The sequence below is a fragment of the Salmo trutta genome, chromosome 30 (assembly GCF_901001165.1).
Source record: "Salmo trutta chromosome 30, fSalTru1.1, whole genome shotgun sequence".
Classification (NCBI taxonomy): domain Eukaryota; kingdom Metazoa; phylum Chordata; class Actinopteri; order Salmoniformes; family Salmonidae; genus Salmo; species Salmo trutta.
The window spans coordinates 26,794,156-26,815,531 of record NC_042986.1 but is presented as its reverse complement, the minus strand read 5'-3'; the positions used below and the strand labels follow the sequence as shown (position 1 = coordinate 26,815,531).

General features: G+C 44.4%; 1 protein-coding gene across 2 annotated transcripts; it reads left to right on the top strand.

Moving 5' to 3' along the window:
• Nucleotides 1-484: 484 nt before the first annotated feature.
• On the top strand, nucleotides 485-21,271 carry LOC115168384 (cadherin-like protein 26). 2 transcript variants are annotated; one of them, XM_029723601.1, is made up of 19 exons: nucleotides 485-585; nucleotides 4,400-4,471; nucleotides 4,575-4,667; nucleotides 4,875-5,036; nucleotides 5,165-5,312; nucleotides 5,567-5,739; nucleotides 6,411-6,539; nucleotides 6,693-6,878; nucleotides 7,284-7,561; nucleotides 7,686-7,831; nucleotides 8,010-8,237; nucleotides 8,884-9,105; nucleotides 9,477-9,607; nucleotides 10,648-10,731; nucleotides 16,437-16,505; nucleotides 18,128-18,235; nucleotides 18,447-18,479; nucleotides 18,619-18,681; nucleotides 20,709-21,271. In XM_029723601.1, exons 1-19 carry the CDS (start codon nucleotides 556-558, stop codon nucleotides 20,913-20,915), a joined length of 2,562 nt encoding a protein of 853 aa, XP_029579461.1. In that variant the 5' UTR covers nucleotides 485-555; the 3' UTR covers nucleotides 20,916-21,271. The 2 variants fall into 2 exon arrangements, with proteins under 2 accessions (XP_029579461.1, XP_029579460.1); XM_029723600.1 differs by lacking the exon at nucleotides 485-585 and having other exon boundaries at nucleotides 4,196-4,471.
• The last annotated feature ends 105 nt before the right edge of the window (nucleotides 21,272-21,376 follow it).

The window sequence follows — 21,376 nt, the reverse complement described above, 5'->3', positions numbered from 1 at the left end:
CAATTCCCACAGTGAAGAGAAACATTGATAGTGCTAACTAACAGGGAAATCTCTAGTGGAGTGAAGTTCAATCTGGTTCCTCTCTGCCTGGGCAGTCCCAGGGACCGCTCAGTCCTGTGCAGCGAACAGCTTAGAGAGACCAGTGGGAAGAACCCTCTGTGGAAAGTGTTTTACATGGAACCAAAAGGGGTTGTTCAAAAGGGTTCTCCTATGGGGACAGCCGAAGAACTGTTTTAGGTTCTAGATAGCACCTTTTTTTCTAAGAGTGTAACCCTTAAGCCTAAAATAGCATTTTAACAAATTCAGAACATGATAGAAGTTCAGAATTTTCTAAAATCTACTTGTTCGGACATTCTGGTGATTTGTTAGCACATTAGGATCCTGATAATGTACACACACACACACACGCACACAGGATCAAACATGCCTGCCTGTTCTGCCTGGAGGGATAGTGGGCTGTCCCTCACATACTGCCTGTACCAAGTGTCTCAATCTCCTCAACCACAGGTGAGTTGTTGACACTCACCCAGAGGATATCAAGCAGAACAGTCCAAAATGGGGAAGTTGTCCTTGCTTCAGCTGATAGTGAGTACAAAACCAGCTTCTACAGAATTCATTGTGCTAAAGTAGATTAGCATTGACAAAATAGGCACATTTGTCTAAACCAGGGGTTGGAACCAAAATTATTTTCCAATCGTTTCGTTCTGAACAGAACCATAATTTGTTGTGTTCAGTTCCACTGTTCCGACCAACAAAATAAAGTTCTGAAACGTTTTGACCCCAAAAAAGTCATGGTTAATATTCTTCCTCTCTGTTCCTTTTTACATCTCTGAAATATTTTTTTTTATTTTTTTTTACATTTAGCTTGACATTAAATCGCTTCACCAATGGATAGAGTAGCTTGCTGTGGAGTGGGCAAGCTATGTACATGCATTGGACAGAGAAGTGTAGTGTAGGGTGCGACATGCGACTGAAATTTTGCGGGTGAAGAGAGCTCTGGGCATGAAGCACTGGGCATCTTGTTATGACATGCATTATCTAAATTAGACCCACAGAATTATACCTAAGGAGGATCGGCTTCTATGAAGGAACTTTGAATGTCTTTGAATTTCAGTGAGTTGGCTTAACTAATGTTGGACCAGAGCTAGCCCTTGATCATGAATCTCAGATCCATTACATTACACATAATGTCACCTAGAGTTTTCCAGAGCTAGACCAGAGCTAGCTAACAAGCTAGCTAGCTAACAAGATTGTATGTGTGGAGCGACACTGGAATTAAAATAAAAACACTTCTTACCTTTTTGTAGTTGATAAATACAATGTGAAATGTGATAACTATAACATTGTTAACTAGCATTGAAAAAGTGTATCCATTGTTCTCTAATTAAAATCTCTCTCCCTAATTTCTGAATCACGCCTGTAACGTCAGTAGCTACAGTACCCTATGCATGCTTCGGAGGGACGGGCAGGTGGGCTTCACACACACACACACTGGCAAAGATTTTCAGCAGGCAGACACTGGAATATATTTCTGAGTGACAGTGAGGGTTTTGCATAGGCGCTTTGTTGTGTTTTTTTGTGGGATTGGAAAAAAATGTCCAGACTGTAAAACAACATTATAACCTGTTCCCATGCTTTTAAAATAACAGTTCTGTTCCGGAACAGTATAGATCACTTTTGTTCTCGGTTCTGGTAATGTTCCTCAAAAAATGTTGGTTCTGTTCTAAACTAACATATGGAATTGTTTTAAGATAGTCATACCGAGGATTATTTAGCTATTTGATTTTGAATTTTAAGATCTCTTAAGGTATCAAACAAATATATAAACAATTATTGGATGACACATTGAATTTGGCATTACTGCTATTAGCCAATATAATCACATTGAATAACAGATTCACTACACAGAACAACAGATAGTCCCCAAAAAAGTATCTAAAGGAAGTTTGTTCTGAAGTGTCTGTCCAATATCTGAGAGATATAATAAAGATCAGAAATGTTTATTTTTTACATGTATTTATCCTCCTATTTTAGGCACGAAATTATCTCGATATATAGTTCCATTCCTTTTTTAAATCTGGTACCGGGGACCTTCAGACAGGTCTTGTGAGAGTCTCAGCTTTCCACAGAGGGGTCATACTAGTGTGTAGCCGAAACCGTTTGGATACTACAGACAGAAGTTGTCGGAAGAGGCTGTACCGACTTCAGACGAGTCTTGTGAGGCTTGTGGGCATCCTAGAGCAAAACAGATTTTCATTTTATTTAACGAGGCAAGTCAGTTAAGAACAAATTATTATTTACAATGATGGCCTAGGAAGAGTGGGTTAACTGCCTTGTTCAGGGGCAGAATGACAGATTTTTACCTTGTCAGCTCAGGGATTCAGTCTAGCAACCATTTGGTTTCTGGCCCAACGCTCTAACCACTAGGCTACCTGGTGCCCCTGATGTTCAGTTAGGCTACATATAGGCAGATACCCATTACACTTTGGACAAATGGGAGATTTCATTGCCATCTGATTGACATTGTCTTTAAAACTTCTTTGGGATCAGTGTCCCGTCCACGGGACGGTTGAGCTGACGTAGGCTAATGCGATTAGCATGAGGTTGTAAGTAACAAGAACTTTTCCCAGGACATAGACATATCTGATATTGGCAGAAAGCTTAAAATCTTGTTAATCTAACTGCACTGTCCAATTTACAGTAGCTATTACAGTGAAAGAATACCATGCTATTGTTTGAGGAGAGTGCACAGTTTCGAACATTAAAAGTTATTAATTAACAAATTAGGCAGATTTGGGCAGTTTTGATACAACATTTTGAACAGAAATGCAATGGTTCATTGGATCAGTCTGAAACTTTGCACATACGCTGCTGCCATCTAGTGGCCAAAATCTAAATTGCAAATGGGCTGGAATAATACATTATGGCCTTTCGTTTCCATTTCAAAATACACAAAAAACTTTTTTTTTCTCCTACATTCCTTTCACATTTCCACGAACTTCAAAGAGTTTCATTTTACATTTTAGTCATTTAGCAGACGCTTTTATCCAGAGCGACTTACAGTTGTGAATACATACATTAAATTTCATGCATTTAAAAAATATATATATTATTTTTTTGTACTGTCCCCCCGTGGGAATCGAACCCACAACCCTGGCGTTGCACACACCATGCTGGCATTGCAAACACCATGCTCTGCCAACTGAGCCACAGCGAAGACGTTTTCTTTCAATTGGTACCAAGAATATGCATATCCTTGCTTCAGGGCCTGCGCTACAGGCAGTTAGATTTGGGTATGTCATTTTAGGAGAAAATTGAAAAAAAGGGGAGGATCCTTAAGAGATTTTAAGTGTGAGTGTGCAAGGATGCCTATTATTATTATTATTATTATTATTATTATTATTAAACCTAAAGTCTTTATCGGAGGCCATGGTGGTGAGAATGCAAGTGCCCTCATTTCACGTCATACTTTGTAACATTCTCCAGAATTTAATCGATCACGGATCTATCGAATTGCGTTTTCACTCTGAACTTGGATTCTTTATTGTACTGAGCCAAAACTGTCGATGTGTAGCGGACAGCCTTCATTGGGGTGTAGCCCCACATTCTCAAACTGCTTATTATGTATTATACATGTCAATTGTTTGCAGTAAATATAATCCCAAGTCAATTGTTATAAACCTTCACCTTGCCTTCACCCGTAATAGCTTTGCTTAAATCATCATAATACACACCCCATTGCGTTTTAATGCCTGACCCTGAATAAACATATTCTTCAGCTTTTTAATTTGTGGTGCAACTTTTTAATTTGACCATCTAAAAGTGTCCATCTCTTAGTGTTCCTTCTAATTAAATGTACATTTGAGTAATTTAGCAGACTCTTATTCAGAGCAATTAGGGATAAGTGCCTTGCTTAAGGACACATCAACAGATATTTCAGTCAGCTCAGGGATTCAAACACACAACCTTCTGGTTACTAGCCCAACGCTATTAAGCGCTAGGCTACCTCATTGGATGTTTCATTAGGTATAATTTGTGGTTTTTATTATGTCTATGAACAGTGTTCATGGGAGAGAGAGAGAGAGAGAGAGAGAGAGAGAGAGAGAGAGAGAGAGAGAGAGAGAGAGAGAGAGAGAGAGAGAGAGAGAGAGAGAGAGAGAGAGAGAGAGAGAGAGAGAGAGAGAGAGAGAGAGAGAGAGAGAGAGAGACAGACAGACAGACAGACAGACAGACAGACAGACTCATGCCTCCCAGAGGTCTGTTACCTACAATGACTCCCCTGCGGGCTATTAGATCAAACCCAGGGTGGGAATATGACTGGATGAATCACACCTTCATATTTTTGTGCTATGCACACATATTCTCTCTAATTGCATGTTTGCACTGTTTATGTCATCAGGTCTCAATCATGGTTGCATTAGCACTGGCACATGATACTGGCAACTATACAATGAACAAGCGGGAAAAGAGGGTATGTCATGGGCATTTCCAGAAAAAAAAGAGAGAGAAAAATTTGAAATACATATTTGAGTTTAAAGAAAGAAGTACAATGGCCCTCATCCCCTTTCCTAAAGGAGCTGCTGGTGCGTTCCAAAAGAAGGTGGGTCCTGTCCACCATTGAGCTAGTGGAGGAGGACCCTGGACCTTTTCCCAAGATAGGCACACAGGTAAAAACATCATACACCACCAAACAAGGTACAAAAGCACTGGGCCCATAAATAGTCTATGGTCATTCATCAGAAGAACAGTTGCTTCCAACATAACTCTGTAATAAGTCATACTGTAAACCCTGGACCCGTTTTGGGCTTCTCCTAAACCAGGGACCCAGTATTCATAGCACTGCAAACTGCTCATCAACAAGGCTGTCTTTCCAGATATTCAACGATAGAACGCCAATGCTCAAAAACAACTACCAGTTCCGTATAAGTGGAACCGGAGTGACCGAGGAACCGATTGGCGTGTTCTCCATCGGTGACACGGACGGAGTGGTTTATGTACACAAGTCCATCGACAGGGAGACATACCCCATCTTTCATGTGAGCATCAACACACACAGACAGAAGGACGGACAGACAGACTGACGGACGAACAGACAGATTATCTAAAACTATCTTAAACAGAATATCTAAACATAAATTGACAATCATAATATTATTTCCTACAGATTAATTTTGACATCATGGACAAGGAGACTGGTAATCCCGTGGACAGGACTCTGGGGTTCGACGTGGCGATTAAGGACATCAATGACAATGCGCCTTACTTTGAGAACCTTGTCACGAAAGCCAGTGTGAAAGAAAGTTTACCAGAGGGTCAGTACACACAAAGGCTGTAAATCATATGCCTGCATATAGGCCTTGCACAAAGTATACTTAACCAGACTGTTCGCACAAAACCAATCAGTCGTTGCGTTTGGCTGAGAAATCAAGTGACAAGTGGGTGCTCTTTTTGAGCAGAGAGAACATGTAAAGGGGAACTCATTTCCCCTTTTCTCCTCCTCCTCTTCCCCAATATTCCTCCTCATCCTTCCTGATCTTCTCCTCCTGCCCTCCTCTCCCCGTCTTAGGCTATCTGCCAGTGCCTCTGACAGCCAGGGACAGGGATGAGGCGAACACAGAGAACTCCACCATCAGTTTAAGGGTGTTGTCTCAGGAGCCAGCTGAGCCCCAGATCAACCTGAAGCAGGTGGAGGGCACCAAGATGAGCCAGCTCACCTTCACCGGCTGCTTCGACTATGACGTGAGGTTCCACTACAACACACACGCACACACAGACAAGCCATTACATACACAGACACACACACACTTGACGTACCCACGCACAAACACATGCACAAAACATTATGAACATGACATAGTCTGACCAGGGGAATCCAGGTGAAAGCTATGATCCCTTATTGATGTCACTTGTTAAATCCACTTCAATCAGTGTAGAGGAAGCGGAGGAGACAGGTTAAAGAAGGATGTTTTAGCCTTGAGACAAATGAGACATGAATTGTGTATGTGCCATTCAGAGAGCGAATGGGCAAGACAAAAGATTTAAGCGATATTTTTGTTTAGGGTAAGGTAGTAGCTGTCAGGCGCACCGGTTTGTGTCAAGAACTGCAACGTTGTTGGGATTTTATGCTCAACAGTTTCCTATGTGTATCAAGAATGGTCCACCACCCAAAGGACATCCAGCCAACTTGACACAACTGTGGGAAGCATTGGACTCAACATGGGCCTGCATCCCTCTGGAATGCTTTCAACACCTCGTAGAGTCCATGCCTCGATGAATTGAGGCTGTTCTGAGGGCAAAAAGGGGGTGCAACTCAATATTACAAAGGTGTTCTTAATGTTCTGTACACTCAGTGTACATCTGTATTTTAAAATGGTGGGATCAATATTTCATTTATTTTGTTCTTCATGTAGAAAGTAAAGATGTATAAAGTGGTTGTTGAAGCTAAGGATCATGGGAAACCAGCCCTGTCCTCAACTGCAGTGGTCAACCTCCACATAATGGACTCCAACACTCACCAGCCAGTGTTCAAAAACAAGACGGTAAGTTCCAAGTTGGTTGACTGGTTGATTGACTGATTCAATGATTTGTTGGTTGATTGGTTGATTAATCAATTGATCAACTGATTGATTGAGTGAACATGTCTTTATTGATTTGTGAAACACAAATATTTACTTTACCTTCTTTCTGTGCAGTACAATACTCAGGTTATGGAGATGGAGTCCAATAGGGAGATACTCCGAGTGGCTGTGACTGACGCAGACACCCCCAACACCCCCGCATGGCGGGCTGTTTACTCCATTGTTAAGGGGAACGAGGAAGGGAACTATAAGATTGAGACCGACCCCAAGACCAACGAGGGTATACTGACTGTCATCAAGGTGAGTCTGTTTGACCTTATGACCTTATACAAGGTTCTGAGCATCAACGTCACTTACAGATTTGCCATTTTAATTTGATCACTCTGTTGTTGCAGATCATTTTCCTGCACAGCAGTAAATGCAAACTTGTAGCGTATTCAAAATTTAAAAAGTCTTCCATAGTTTGTAATTTCCACTTTAAAATGTCGGACTTGATTTGCCCTGATGAAAAATGTATAAACCCCTACAAAAATGCCCATTAATTGTACTCCACATATTAACTCACATGTCTTGTTGCTGCAGGATTACTTTCCTGCTGTGAGAAACTGGTCAAATTAAGATAGTACAATTCCAAGTAGTTTTTTCCATTTTTGTATTGTATTGACTTGCATTGCTCTAACATAAGTACGGGACTACATTTCCCAGGGGAAGGATTTTGAGAAGACGACGGTGACCAACGTGGAGATCGCTGTGGAGAACGAGGAGCCTTTGTTTGTGTGTGGCTCCGGAGGGCCCAACTCCCCTAAAACCCTGACCGCGCTCCCTCAGACGGTGAACGTGGCGGTGAAGGTGATTGACGTGAACGACCCCCCGGAGTTTGACAAAAAGGTGGTAAACGTGTACGTGAAGGAGGAGGAGGTGACAGGGATGTTGCTGTACACTCCCAAGGTCACCGACGTTGACTCAGATGTGGGAAAAATCAGGTAGGTGGCAATATGTGATGACTCAGATTCACCTGGGTTGTGATATTGATTACCACAACGTATTTTGTATGAGCAGTATGCATTCAAAGTAAGCATCTATCTGTCCCGTCCATGTCCTGACCAGGTATGAGTTAGTTGAGGACCCAGCAGGCTGGGTCACCATAGATAACAAGACAGGAGCGGTTACTACAGTGAAGAAGATGGACCGGGAGTCACCTCACGTCAACAAAGACAACATATACACTATCCTAATCCATGCCATTGATGACGGTTAGTGCGTGAGGTGTGCGTTTGTCTGTGTCTGTGTGTGAGTGTTTGTGTGTGAGCCTGCATGTGCACCTGCGTGCGTGTGAACATGCATGTAGCTGTGTGTGTACGTACGTATGCATATGTACAGTATATGGTATTGAGCATAATAAAGTATTTAAAGAATCTCTTCATCTCTCAGGCAAACCTCCTGCCACAGCTACATGCACCATTCTGGTTCACCTGGGGGATATCAATGATAACGTACCCTCTTTGGCGGAGAAGGAGCTGGTCATGTGTGGTAACAAAGTGATTGTGCCAGTAGAAGACAAAGACAAACCTCCCTTTGGATGCCCCTGTTCCTTCTCCCTGGGAGTGGACAATGGAGACAAAACACTGAAGAGCCACTGGAAACTGGACCCTGCCAATGGTCAGCAGAATCACACACACCCATAAACACATGCACGCACACGCACACACACACACACACACACACACACACACACACACACACACACACACACACACTCACACACACGCACACACACACACACACACACACACACACACACACACACACACACACACACACACACACACACACGCATGGACACACACACGCCCACACACCAAAGCACTGCTTTTATCCATCTACTATCTCCATACAACCTGCTTACCTAGAAAATACCACTACTCAGACGCCAGGTCCTTCCTTTGTAGCAGCACAGAATTAAATATCATTATAAACTGGGTGGTTCGAGCCTTGAATGCTGATTGCCTGACAGCCGTGGTATATCAGACCGTATACCATGGGTATGACAAAACATTTATTTTTACTCCTCTAATTACATTGGTAACCCGTTTATAATAGCAATAAGACACCTCTGGGGCTTGTGGTATATGGCCAATATACCACAGCTATCCAGGCACTCTGGGTTGAGTCATGCCTAAGAACAGCCCTTAGCCGTGGTATTTTGGCCATATACCACACCCCCTCGGGACTTATTGATTAATTAACCTCCTACCTTCTTTTCCTCTCCATCACCACTCTCCCTCGCTCTCCCCCCGGTGGTCAGGTATGGAGGCGGGTCTGGTCAGTCTGAAGACCCTGGCGTACGGTAACTACACGGTGCCTCTGGTGATCCTCGACCAGCAAGGCCAGGAGGCACATGATATTGTCCAGGTGATAGTGTGTGACTGTGGGAAAGGAGACAAGTGTAGGGCCTCTCTCCACCGGAGCTCCAGCCTGGGCTCTGCCGCTATAGGACTGCTGATGGCTGGACTGCTGCTCCTCTTATGTGAGTTAGAAGGGAATAGGAATGGAGTACTGTACAGTATATAGGGATAAGGGATAGTTAGAGAGTAGGTGGATAATCAGTAAGTCAGTTACTCAGACACTCTTAGAACTTAGTGCTTGTGGCCTGAAATTCAGAGTGGAAAAAATGAAGAGAGAGACACCAATTCAGTCTAAACTAAATCACATCTATCAAATTGAGAGCAAACCTTTGATGCATTATTGTAATTAAAACATGTTGATAGATAGCAGTGATACAGCATGCTATGAAAAGTTATAAAAACATGACTAAACATCCATTCGTTTTTTGTATGGTAAAATGCTATGAGATATGACTGTTAGCGGTGACTCTGTGGTTGTGTGTCCCTCTCCCAGTGCCACTGCTTTTCCTCCTGCTGTGTGAGTGTGGTGGTAAGACGTTCACACACCTCCCCCTCAACCTGCAAGAAGAGGGCAACCAGACTCTCATCAAATACAACGAGGAGGCAGGGGGCAGTGCATGCAAGGTGTGTGTGGGTGTATATGTTCACGTACATGCGTGCATGTATATCTACAGTATTTGTGCCGAATGTATACATGAAGTTATGTGTCTGAGTGTTCAGCACAAAGACAGGAGTGTACAATACAATCACTTACTGAGCTGTCATTTGTAGGGTTGCAAAGGGAGGGTATATTAATGGAAACTTTCAAGGTTTACCAGTAAACTACCAGAATTTGGGTGTCTTTCACAGATGTTATGTTCTCTATCACAAGATATCTAGTGGCCCTTTTGGGTACTTCAGAATATCCCAGGTGTCTGTAACTATCTCTGTCAATGTGCGGCCTCATCACATGTAAAATATGTAATAATTAAACAAGATTATTTTAAAATAAAAAATAGAATGGCAAAGCTGTAAAACATCATGTTAAATATAAACCATCAACTTAATGAATACCATTGGTGTTTAATATGAGGGTTTCAGCATGAAATATCCACTCATCATCTCTTTCCTCTTTCCTATCCTCATTTCTTTTCTCTTTCCTCTCCTCATCTCTTTCCTCTCCTCATCTCTTTTCTCTCCTCATCTCTTTTCTCTCCTCTCCTCATCTCTTTCTTCTCCTCATCTCTTCCCTCTCCTCATCTCTTTCCTCATCTCCTCATCTCTTTCCTATCCTCGTCTCTTCCCTCTCCTCATCTCTTTCCTATCACCATTTCTTTTCTCTTTCCTCTCCTCATCTCTTTTCTCTCCTCATTTCTTTCCTCTTTCCTCTCCTCATCTCCTCATCTCGTTCCTTTCCTTTCCTCATCTCTTTCTTCTTATCTCTTTCCTCTCCTTGTCTCTTTCCTCTTTCCTCTCCTCATCTCCTCATCTCGTTCCTTTCCTTTCCTCATCTCTTTCTTCTTATCTCTTTCCTCTCCTCATCTCTTTCCTCTCCTCTGTAATCATAAACTCTTCTTTTCCAATCCTCTCTACTTACCTCTCCTGTCTCCTCTCTTCCGCTCTTATATCCATATCCTCCTTTTTTCTTCTCCTCCTCTCCCTCTCCTCCTGTCCCTACCTTTTAGGGTGAGCCCATGTTGATCCTGACCCCCACCAGTCCTAACAGGGAAGTGATAGATGGAATGAAGCAGGCCACCCCAGGCATACCGGTAAACTGGCCACTATTCTTACTTTCTTCTTGTCTTCTTTTTCATTCTTTCTGTAACTCATCTATTTCCATGTCACAACCCTTATTTAAAAATGCAAAAAACTGTCTATGGTCAACACAGGGTCTGAGATTTTTCAATATCGTGTCTGTGGGTGTGTTCTGCACGGTTAAGTGGAGTTGTGTGAGAGTGTGTGAGGTGTCATATGATGGAGGAAAAACTCATTAATATCACAACAGTTACAGGTAATTAGTGGTTTCTGTGTAGGGTGTGTGCTTCCCTCTAATACGTACTGTATGTATGGTAATCACTGAATGAAGCATGTTCGGTCACTATTAGCATAATTTAGTTTCTGTAGTACCAATGAGATAGTAAAAGAGATCACATCCATGATTTGTGTGTGACTCATGACCACATGTGCCACATGCAGAGTGAGTAGGCCTACAACACTGACCACATTCTCCAAACCACATTTATATGGTAAGGCTGACTGTGCAGGGAAGATGACTCATCTGCTCAAAGAATGTGTTAGAGGCCCCAGAACAGTTGGCAATTCCACTGTAAAATGTGCTTTTAAAAACCTAAACATTTGCTTACAAGTCTTGGAGGAGACTTGCATTTTGTAAAGGGTGAAGATTAATTATAGAATACAGTACAGATGTGATTACTAAAAAGCTAAGTATAGGCCACATCACAGTAGTGTGTACCAGAGATTTATAGAGTGTACGAAATATTATGGAGCGAATTATTATGTACTAAGATATTGAGTGTAGTGGATTGTGTAGGGCACAGTGTGCATGGTGAAGTAGGCCCGGTGGACCACATCAGTGAGATTCAGAAGATTTAGAAGGGCACTGACTGACATACACTACATGACCAAAGTACGTGGATACCTGCTCGTTGAACATCTCATTCCAAAATCATGGGCATTAATATGGATTTGGTCCCGCCCTTGCTGCTATAACAGCCTTCACTCTTCTGGGAAGGCTTTCCACTAGATGTTAGAACATTGCTGCGGGGACTTGCTTACATTCATCCACAAGAGCATTAGTGCGGTCGAGCACTGATGTTGGCCGACTAAGCCTGGCTCGCAGTGGGTGTTCCAATTCATCCCAAAAGTGTTCAGTGGGGTTGAGGTTAGGGCTCTGTGCAGGCCAGTCAAGTTCTTCCATACCGATCTCGACAAATCATTTCTGTATGGACCTTGCTTTGTGCAGAGGGGCATTGTCATGCTGAAACAGGAAATGGCCTTCACCAAACTGTTGCCACAAAGTTGGAAGCACAGAATCGTCTAGAATGTTGTTGTATGCTGTAGCGTTAAGATTTCCCTCCCTGGAACTAAGGGGCCTAGCCCGAACCATCAAAAACAGCCCCCGACCATTATTCCTCCTCCACCAAACTTTACAGTTGGCACTATGCATTGGCAGGTAGCATTCGCCTGATATCCGCCAAACCCAAATTCGTCCGCCGGACTGCCAGAAAGTGAAACATGATTCATCACTTCAGAGAATGCGTTTCCACTGCTCCAGACTCCAATGGCGGCGAGCTTTACACCACTTTAGCCGATGCCTGGCATTGTGCATGGTGATCTTAGGCTTGTGATGCGGCTGCTCGGCCATGTAAACCTACTTCATGAAGCTCCCGACGAACAGTTATTGTGCTGACATTGCTTCCAGTGGCAGTTTGGAACTCGGTAGGGAGTGTTGCAACCAAGGACAGACATCTTTTACGTGCTACGTGCTTCAGCACTCCGCAGTCCTGTTCTGTGAGCTTGTGTGGCCTATCACTTCGCGGCTGAGCCGTTGTTGCTCCTACACTTCAGAATAACAGCACTTACATTTGACCGGGGGAAGCTCTAGCAGGGCAGAAATTTGACAAACTGACTTGTTGGAAAGGTAGCATCCTATGACGGTGCCATGTTGAAGATCAATGAGCTCTTCAGTAAGGCAATTCTACTGCCAATGTTTGTTTGTGGAGATTGCATGGCTGTGTGCTCGATTTTATACACCTGTCAGCAACGGGTGTGACTGAAATATCCGAATCCACTAATTTGAAGTGGTGTCCACATATCTTTTGTATATATAATGTAACATTAAATGATGGTTTCCTAAGATTGAGGGATTTACAAGCAATATGTATCGTATGCTTGCCAATGGAGAATGAGTTAGAGCCAAGTCTCCTATCTGTAAGATAGTGCTATTGTTTGAACAGAAATACCTATTATATACCTGTCCCTACCTTTCTATCTGCTACAGAAGTAGGATTCTAATTTGAGCCAGTTTGCTACAGCAGGAAAATAATTATGCAGCAACAGGAAATGTGATTTATTATGTGGATTATAATTAATGGACAGTTTTGTAGGGGAAGTGGAAATTACAAACTTCTGAAGCATTTTAAAACCTCAAATACACTATAAGTGTCAGGGATTTCCTCGTCGTTTGACGATATGGCAAAATCATTGTCGGAAAAAGATGACCAATATGCAGCAGAGTTGATATAGTTCATTTTGAACATTTAATAAACTCAAAAACGAATATACAAAATAACAAAAACGAACTCACGATACACTGACAGTCCTGTTAGGCTTACACACGCTAACACGAAACAATCTCCCACAAATACACAGACAAACACACCCAACTAATATAGGACTTCCAATCAAAGGCAACACCAAACAGCTGCCTTCAATTGGAAGTCCACCCCAATTAACTCAACATAGAAATAGATACCTAGACTAAACATAGAATTACATAAACAAGGAACAGTGCCCAAAACCCCCGGAATACATTAATCAAATGCCCTTTTTAGAAAAACCACCACCCCTAACCACATAAAACAAATACCCTCTGCCACGTCCTGACCAAACTACAATACCAATTAACCCTTATACTGGCCAGGACGTGACAGTACCCCCCCCTTAAAGGTGCTAACCCCGGAAGCACCTTAAAAAAAAAAAAAAAACAACAACCCCAAACAACAACAAAACAAAAATTCCCCCCTACTAAAGGGAGGGAAGGGAGGGTGGCTGCCGTCAACGACGGCACTGTGCCCTCCCCAACCCACCTATATCTGGAGGGGGCTCCAGTTCTGGCCGTTCCAGGCAGTCGGGGCAGTCTGGCAGCTCGGGGCAGTCTGGCCGCTCGGGGCAGTTTGGCCGCTCTGGCAGCTCGGGGCAGTCTGGCCGCTCTGGCAGCTCGGGGCAGTCTGGCCGCTCTGGCAGCTCGGGGCAGTCTGGCAGCTCGGGGCAGTCTGGCCGCTCGGGGCAGTCTGGCCGCTCGGGGCAGTTTGGCCGCTCTGGCAGCTCGGGGCAGTCTGGCCGCTCTGGCCGCTCGGGGCAGTTTGGCCGCTCTGGCAGCTCGGGGCAGTCTGGCCGCTCTGGCAGCTCGGGGCAGTCTGGCCGCTCTGGCAGCTCGGGGCAGTCTGGCCGCTCTGGCAGCTCGGGGCAGTCTGGCCGCTCTGGCATCTCCGGGCAGTCTGGCCACTCTGGCATCTCCGGGCAGTCTGGCCCCTCTGGCATCTCCGGGCAGTCTGGCCACTCTGGCATCTCCGGGCAGTCTGGCCACTCTGGCATCTCCGGGCAGTCTGGCCACTCTGGCATCTCCGGGCAGTCTGGCCACTCTGGCATCTCCGGGCAGTCTGGCCACTCTGGCATCTCCGGGCAGTCTGGCCACTCTGGCATCTCCGGGCAGTCTGGCCACTCTGGCAGCTCCTGACTAGTGGGTGCCTCTGGCGACTCTTCACTGACGGGCGGCTCTGGCGATTCCTCACTGACGGGCGGCTCTGGCGACTCTTGACTGACGGGCAGTTCTGGCGACTCTTGACTGACGGGCAGTTCTGGCGACTCTTGACTGACGGGCAGTTCTGGCGACTCTTGACTGACGGGCAGTTCTGGCGACTCTTGACTGACGGGCAGTTCTGGCGACTCTTGACTGATGGACAGTTCTGGCGACTCTTGACTGACGGGCAGCTCTGGCGACTCTTGACTGACGGGCAGCTCTGGCGACGTCGGACTGCGATGACGCACTTGAAGCCTGGTGCGTGGTGCTGGTACTGGACGTACCAGATTGGGAACACGCACCTCCAGGCTAGTGCGGGGAGCGGGAACAGGACGAGTCGGACTGGGCTGACGTACTTCCGGGTCCGCACGAGAGACAGGAGCTGGAAACCTAGGGCTATGGAGGCGCACAGGCGGTCTTGATCTTACCTCCTGCACAACCCGTCCTGGCTGGATGGAACTAGTAGCCCTGTACGAGCGGGGTGCTTGTACAGGGCGGACTGGGCTGTGCAGGGGCCTGATGGTAGCCGTGCGTAGAGCGGGAGTTGGGTAGCCTGGTCCTCGGAGGCGTACCGGCGACCAGATGCGCTGCGCAGGCATCCTCCTACCAGGCTGGATGCCCGCTCTAGCACGGCACCTGCGAGGGGCTGGAATAACGCGCACCGGACTGTGCGTGCGTATGGGTGAGATAGTGCGCTCCTCCGCGAAACATGGCGCTTTCCACCTCATACGCTCCTCCATATAACCACGGGTAGCTGGCTTCTGGCTCTTCCTAGGCCTAGCCAAACTACCCGTGTGCCCCCCCAAAAAAATGTCTTGGGGGTGCCTCTCATGCTTCACCGCCAGTCGTGATCCTCGGAAACGTTCCCGGTCCTTACCAGCCATTCTCCATGGGTCCTCTCCGGCCATAACTTGCTCCCATGTCCATCTCTCCCGATTGTCCAAATCAAAATTCCTCTGCTCCTTCCTCTGCTGCTTGGTCCTGGTTTGGTGGGAGATTCTGTCAGGGATTTCCTCGTCGTTTGACGATATGGCGAAATCATCGTCGGAAAAAGATGACCAATATGCAGCAGAGTTGATATAGTTCATTTTGAACATTTAATAAACTCAAAAACGAATATACAAAATAACAAAAACGAACTCACGATACACTGACAGTCCTGTTAGGCTTACACACGCTAAACACGAAACAATCTCCCACAAATACACAGACAAACACACCCAACTAATATAGGACTTCCAATCAAAGGCAACACCAAACAGCTGCCTTCAATTGGAAGTCCACCCCAATTAACTCAACATAGAAATAGATACCTAGACTAAACATAGAATTACATAAACAAGGAACAGTGCCCAAAAACCCAGGAATACATAAATCAAATGCCCTTTTTAGAAAAACCACCACCCCTAACCACATAAAACAAATACCCTCTGCCACGTCCTGACCAAACTACAATACCAATTAACCCTTATACTGGCCAGGACGTGACAATAAGTGAAACATTTCCTGCATTGCAGTTCTCCTGCAACAGAGGGATCAAATGAAGATCCTACATCTGTACTACACCACTTCATTTGCCACCGTTAGAGAACTTCTACTCCACATACCTGTATATCATATTATGTGGCTCAGTTGGTACAGTAGAGCATGGCGCTTGCAATGTCAGGGTTGTGGGTTTGATTCCCACGGGGGACCAGCATGTAGAAGAAAAAGTATGAAATGTATGAACTCACTAACTGTAAGCCGCTCTGGATAAGAGCGTCTGCTAAATGACTAAAATGTAAATATTATTCAATTCTTAATTCTGTCACCACCAACAACAAGACTAGTTACTATATACTATATCTTCTACCATCTTACTACAACACTTTGATCACAGTCTAAATCACTGTTGTTTATGCTGTGCTTAATTCTTGCTCTCTGATTGGACAGTTTATTCAGAAGACTAATGAGATGACCCAAGAGACCAATGAGATGTACAGAACCACAGGGAGGACCATTGTGAGTTACATCCTTGCTGACAAACACGATTTTCAAGCATTGAAGTTTCAGACATAGGTCTACACAATGGAAACATCAATGCTGGTGACAGTTCCTCTTCCACCTCAGTAGGTTGAGAAGACAAATTCACTGTGGGGACAAATTTGCCGATGCATTTCCTAATCAAATCAAATCAAATCAAAAGTATTTATATAGCCCTTCGTACATCAGCTGAAATCTCAAAGTGCTGTACAGAAACCCAGCCTAAAACCCCAAACAGCAAGCAATGCATGTGAAAGAGGCACGGTGGCTAGGAAAAACTCCCTAGGAAAAACTCCCTAGAAAGGCCAAAAACCTAGGAAGAAACCTAGAGAGGAACCAGGCTATGAGGGGTGGCCAGTCCTCTTCTGGCTGTGCCGGGTGGATATTATAACAGAACATGGTCAAGATGTTAAAATGTTCATAAATGACCAGCATGGTCAAATAATAATAATCATTGTAGTTGTTGAGGGTGCAACAAGCACGTCCGGTGAACAGGTCAGGGTTCCGTAGCCGCAGGCAGAACAGTTGAAACTGGAGCAGCAGCATGGCCAGGTGGACTGGGGACAGCAAGGAGTCATCATGCCAGGTAGTCCCGAGGCATGGTCCTAGGGCTCAGGTCCTCCGAGAGAAAGAAAGAAAGAGAGAAAGAGAGAATTAGAGAGAGCATATTTAAATTCACACAGGACACCGGATAAGACAAGAGAATACTCCAGATGAAACAGACTGACCCTAGCCCCCCGGCACATAAACTACTGCAGCATAAATACTGGAGGCTGAGACAGGAGGGATCAGAAGACACTGTGGCCCCATCCGATGATACCCCCGGACCCCCGGACTAATAAAGCCAGTGAGGGAAGTGGTTATGTTGATGTTATCGAAACATAGTCCAATCAGCGCTAGCAAAGCAGTCCTGTAGCATATTCTCTGATTCTGGTAACCATTTTTCAATGAACTGAGTCACAGGTACTTTCTGTTTGAGCTTCTGCTTGTAAACAGGAAGCAGGAGTACAGAGTTATGACCTGATTTTCCGAATGGTGGATGAGGGAGGGCCTTGTATGCCTGCTTGTAGGTAAAATAACAGTGGTCAACGACTTTATCACCCCTAGTGGTGAGGGAGACGCGTCTGAGAGCCATGTTTCAGAAATGCAGAGAATATTGCAGTTTTGAGAATCACGTTAGAAGCAAATTATTATCAAGTGACATTGGCAAGTACAATGGAGGGAAGGGGTGGCCGGTTTTCCATTCGCCTTACACTCTTCAGGATCCCCCCACTCTTGCCTCTGTAATGCCGACGTTTCCTCTTGGGTATCCCCAAAATTGTGTCGGAATTACAAAAAGAGCTCAGGGCAGACGAGTTGAAGATGAAGCCTGAATTTAGGTAATTAACTGCTGATCTGATGTTCAAACATTCTTGTCGGTTGTAAGAAATGATAGAGGATACATTTCATGAAAATAAAAGTAAAAATGAATGACAAAAGAATCACAAAATAGCAAAGTTGGGTCAGAGCTTGCAAAACAGTACAGTCAGTACAGCTTGCCATCCAGTACAGTCTTAGCAGCAGTGCCTATGTCTCAGAACTCAACCGCCATCTCTTCTTAGGTCACCCAGGTGTCCTCGTCAGGAGAGGGACGGTTCTCAGGAGGGGGAACATTCCAGAGAATGGGCGAGGCCAACGGAACTCTGAGAAGCCAGGGTGGGCTGGGCATGGTGAGTGACATCTGCAGGCAGCCACTAGAGGGCAACATAACCCTCCTTTTATGAATTTTTTACCATAGTGCTGTATGATTTGACAGGTGTATACATACAGGTTATTACAGATTAACTACAGGTTATCAAGGTTTTATACAGTGAAGTGGGTGCATTAATACAGTAGATCCTTATAACATCAACAATATGAATGTGTATTTTCTAATTGCAGTACCAGACTACAAGCAGGAACAATACCATGAGGGTAAGCGTTGCCGTGCACTATCAGGATCTGGTCTACTTGACACCACACCATTGACACATACATACACACGATATACACTGTTGTTCCTCCATCAATCATCCATGTTTGTTTTTTTGTGTTTTCTCCACTCTCTCCTCAGAGTAACTCTTCGAGGTATTCCCGCTTGCTGTCAAACCAGCACATCTCAGAGCACATAGACCGGGTAAGAGACCAAAAAAGTGTTAAACAAATTAAAATATATTTAATATTTGAGATTCTTCAAAGTAGCCACCTTTTGACTTGATGACATCTTTGCACACTCTTGGCATTCAGCTTCATGAGGTAGTCAGTCTTGAAGAAATTCCCACATATGCTGAGCACTTGTTGGCTGCTTTTCCTTCACTCTGCAGTCCAACTCATCCCAAACCATCTCAATTGGGTTGAGATTGGGTGATTGTGGAGGCCAGGTCATCTGATGCAGCACTCCATCAGTCTCCTTCTTGGTCAAATAGCCCTTACACAGCCTGGAGGTGTGTTTTGGGTCATTGTTCTGTTGAAAAACAAATTATAGTCCCACTAAGTGCAAACCAGATGGGATTGTGCATTGCTGCATAATGCTGTTGCAGCCATGCTCGTTAAGTGTGCCTTGAATTCTTAATAAATCACAGTGTCACCAGCAAAGCACCACCACATCATCACACCTCCTCCTCCATGCTTCACGGTCGGAACCACACATGCGGACATCATCCATTCACCTACTCTGCGTCTCACAAAGACACGGCGGTTGGAACCAAAACCAAAAACTCATCAGACCAAAGGACAGATTTCTTGTGTTTCTTGGCCCAAGCAGGTCTCTTCTTCACATTGGTGTCCTTTAGTAGTGGTTTCTTTGCAGCAATTCAACCACGAAGGCCTGATTCACGCAGTCTCCTCTGAACAGTTGATGTTGAGATGTGTCTGTTACTTGAACTCCGTGAAGCATTTATTTGGACTGTAATCTGAGGTGCAGTTAATTGCCGATTTCTGAGGCTGGTAACTTATCCTCTGCAGCAGAGGTAACTCTTGGTCTGCCTTTCCTGTGGTGGTCCTCATGAGAGCCAGTTTCATCATAGCGCTTGATGGTTTTTGCGACTACATTTGATGAAACTTTCAAAGTTGTTGAAATGTTCTGCATTGACTGACCTTCATGTCTTAAAGTAATGATGGACTGTAACTTCTCTTTGCTTATTTGAGCTGTTCTTGCCATAATATGGACTTGGTCTTTTAACAAATAGGGCAATCTTGGGTTTTTAATTTTTTATTGGACGATCTTCTGTTTTTAATTTAACCTTTATTTAACTAGGCAAGTCAGTTAAGAACAAATTCTTATTTACAGTGACGGCCTACCCCGGCCAAACCCTAACCCGAACGACACTGGCCCAATTGTGCTCCGCCCTATGGGACTCCCAATCACGGCCGGTTGTGATACAGGCTGGAATCGAACCAGGGTCTGGAGGTACGATTCTAGCACTAAGATGCAGTGCCTTAGACCGTTGCGCCACATGGGAGCCCACTGTATACCACCCCTACCTTGTCACAACACAACTGATTGGCTCAGCTGCATTAGGAAGGAAAGAAATTCCACAAATTAACTTTAAACAAGGCACACCTCTTAATTGAAATACATTCCAGGTGACTACCTCATGAAACTGGTTGAGAGAATGCCAAGAGTGTGCAAAGCTGTCATCAAGGCAAAGGGTGGCTACTTTGAAGAATCTCAAATATAAAATATATTTTGACTTGGTTAACACTTTTTTGGTTACTACATGATTCCATATGTGTTATGTCATGCTTTTGATGTCTTCACTATTATTCTACAATGTAGAAAATAGTCAAAATAAAGAAAAACCCTGAAATGAGTAGGTGTGTCCAAACGTTTGACTGGTACTGTATGTGACATGCAGAAAATGTCATGGTGACAGGTAGAAAAGGTTACATCCAGTAGCCTGTGGTGTTAAAACAGAGACAGATATTTAGGTAAAGATGTGTATGATGCACCATGTGGTCTTGAAAACAAGAATGGTGGTAATATTTGTCTTATCATTAATACAAATTCTGTAATGTAAGAAGTATCCCTCTGTTGGATCTATTACATATAAATAGCCTACTTGTTTAGTTACTAGTATTGAGAGTTTTATTAGATTTTGTAGAATCTAATTCAAATATGATTTAAGATAACTTTTTTCTAACATTGACACATTGGTTCTCCAGAAGCTGCATATGATTGGAGACGAGGTGGACTACCAACCCTACGGGTATGGCTACGAGGGGACAGGCAGCAAGTGCCAGTCGCTGGACGAGCTGTCGCTAAACAACCTGGATAACAACCTGGATTTCCTGGGGGACCTGGGGTCAAAGTTCAACACCCTGGGGGGCATTTGTCGACAGGACATGCAGGAGAAAAACATCAGGCTGTAGACACGCACGCACATGAACACATGCATGCACGCGCACACACACACACACAAACAAAAACACAAACACACACAGCTGGCTGGACTGGGACTGGAGATGTTTCTAACGTAACTGCGCTACGACACTGATAGGGTGAGAGCCATCAGCTGGAGAAGAGGACACAGTTACACCAAACATCGTCCACTGAGATTCTGGATCATGCTTTGCGTCATATACGACAGAGGGAAAAAAACATGCTGGATTGGCTTTTACCCACACAAGGAGGAACTGGGAGAGACACTTTTGATATTTTGGATGTCTGAAGACAAAATGAATAATGACCTCACTGCACTGAATAAACCACATCATGCTCGGATGGATTTATGGATTTATGGATTCATGTTTTGACAGGGTCGGGGTGTGTTTGTATGGTGATTGTTTTGCAGTGGTGTAAAGTAAGTACTTAAGCACAAATACTTTAAAGT

What these genes read in the sequence shown, in the direction of transcription:
- LOC115168384 (XM_029723600.1), top strand. Translation starts at nt 4,244, where the DNA reads ATGCCTCCCAGAGGTCTGTTACCTACAATGACTCCCCTGCGGGCTATT. An exon ending in AGGCCACCCCAGGCATACCG is followed by an intron (nt 10,732 to 16,436) that starts GTAAACTGGCCA and finishes CTGATTGGACAG; the next exon opens with TTTATTCAGAAGACTAATGA. An exon ending in TCTCAGAGCACATAGACCGG is followed by an intron (nt 18,682 to 20,708) that starts GTAAGAGACCAA and finishes TTGGTTCTCCAG; the next exon opens with AAGCTGCATATGATTGGAGA.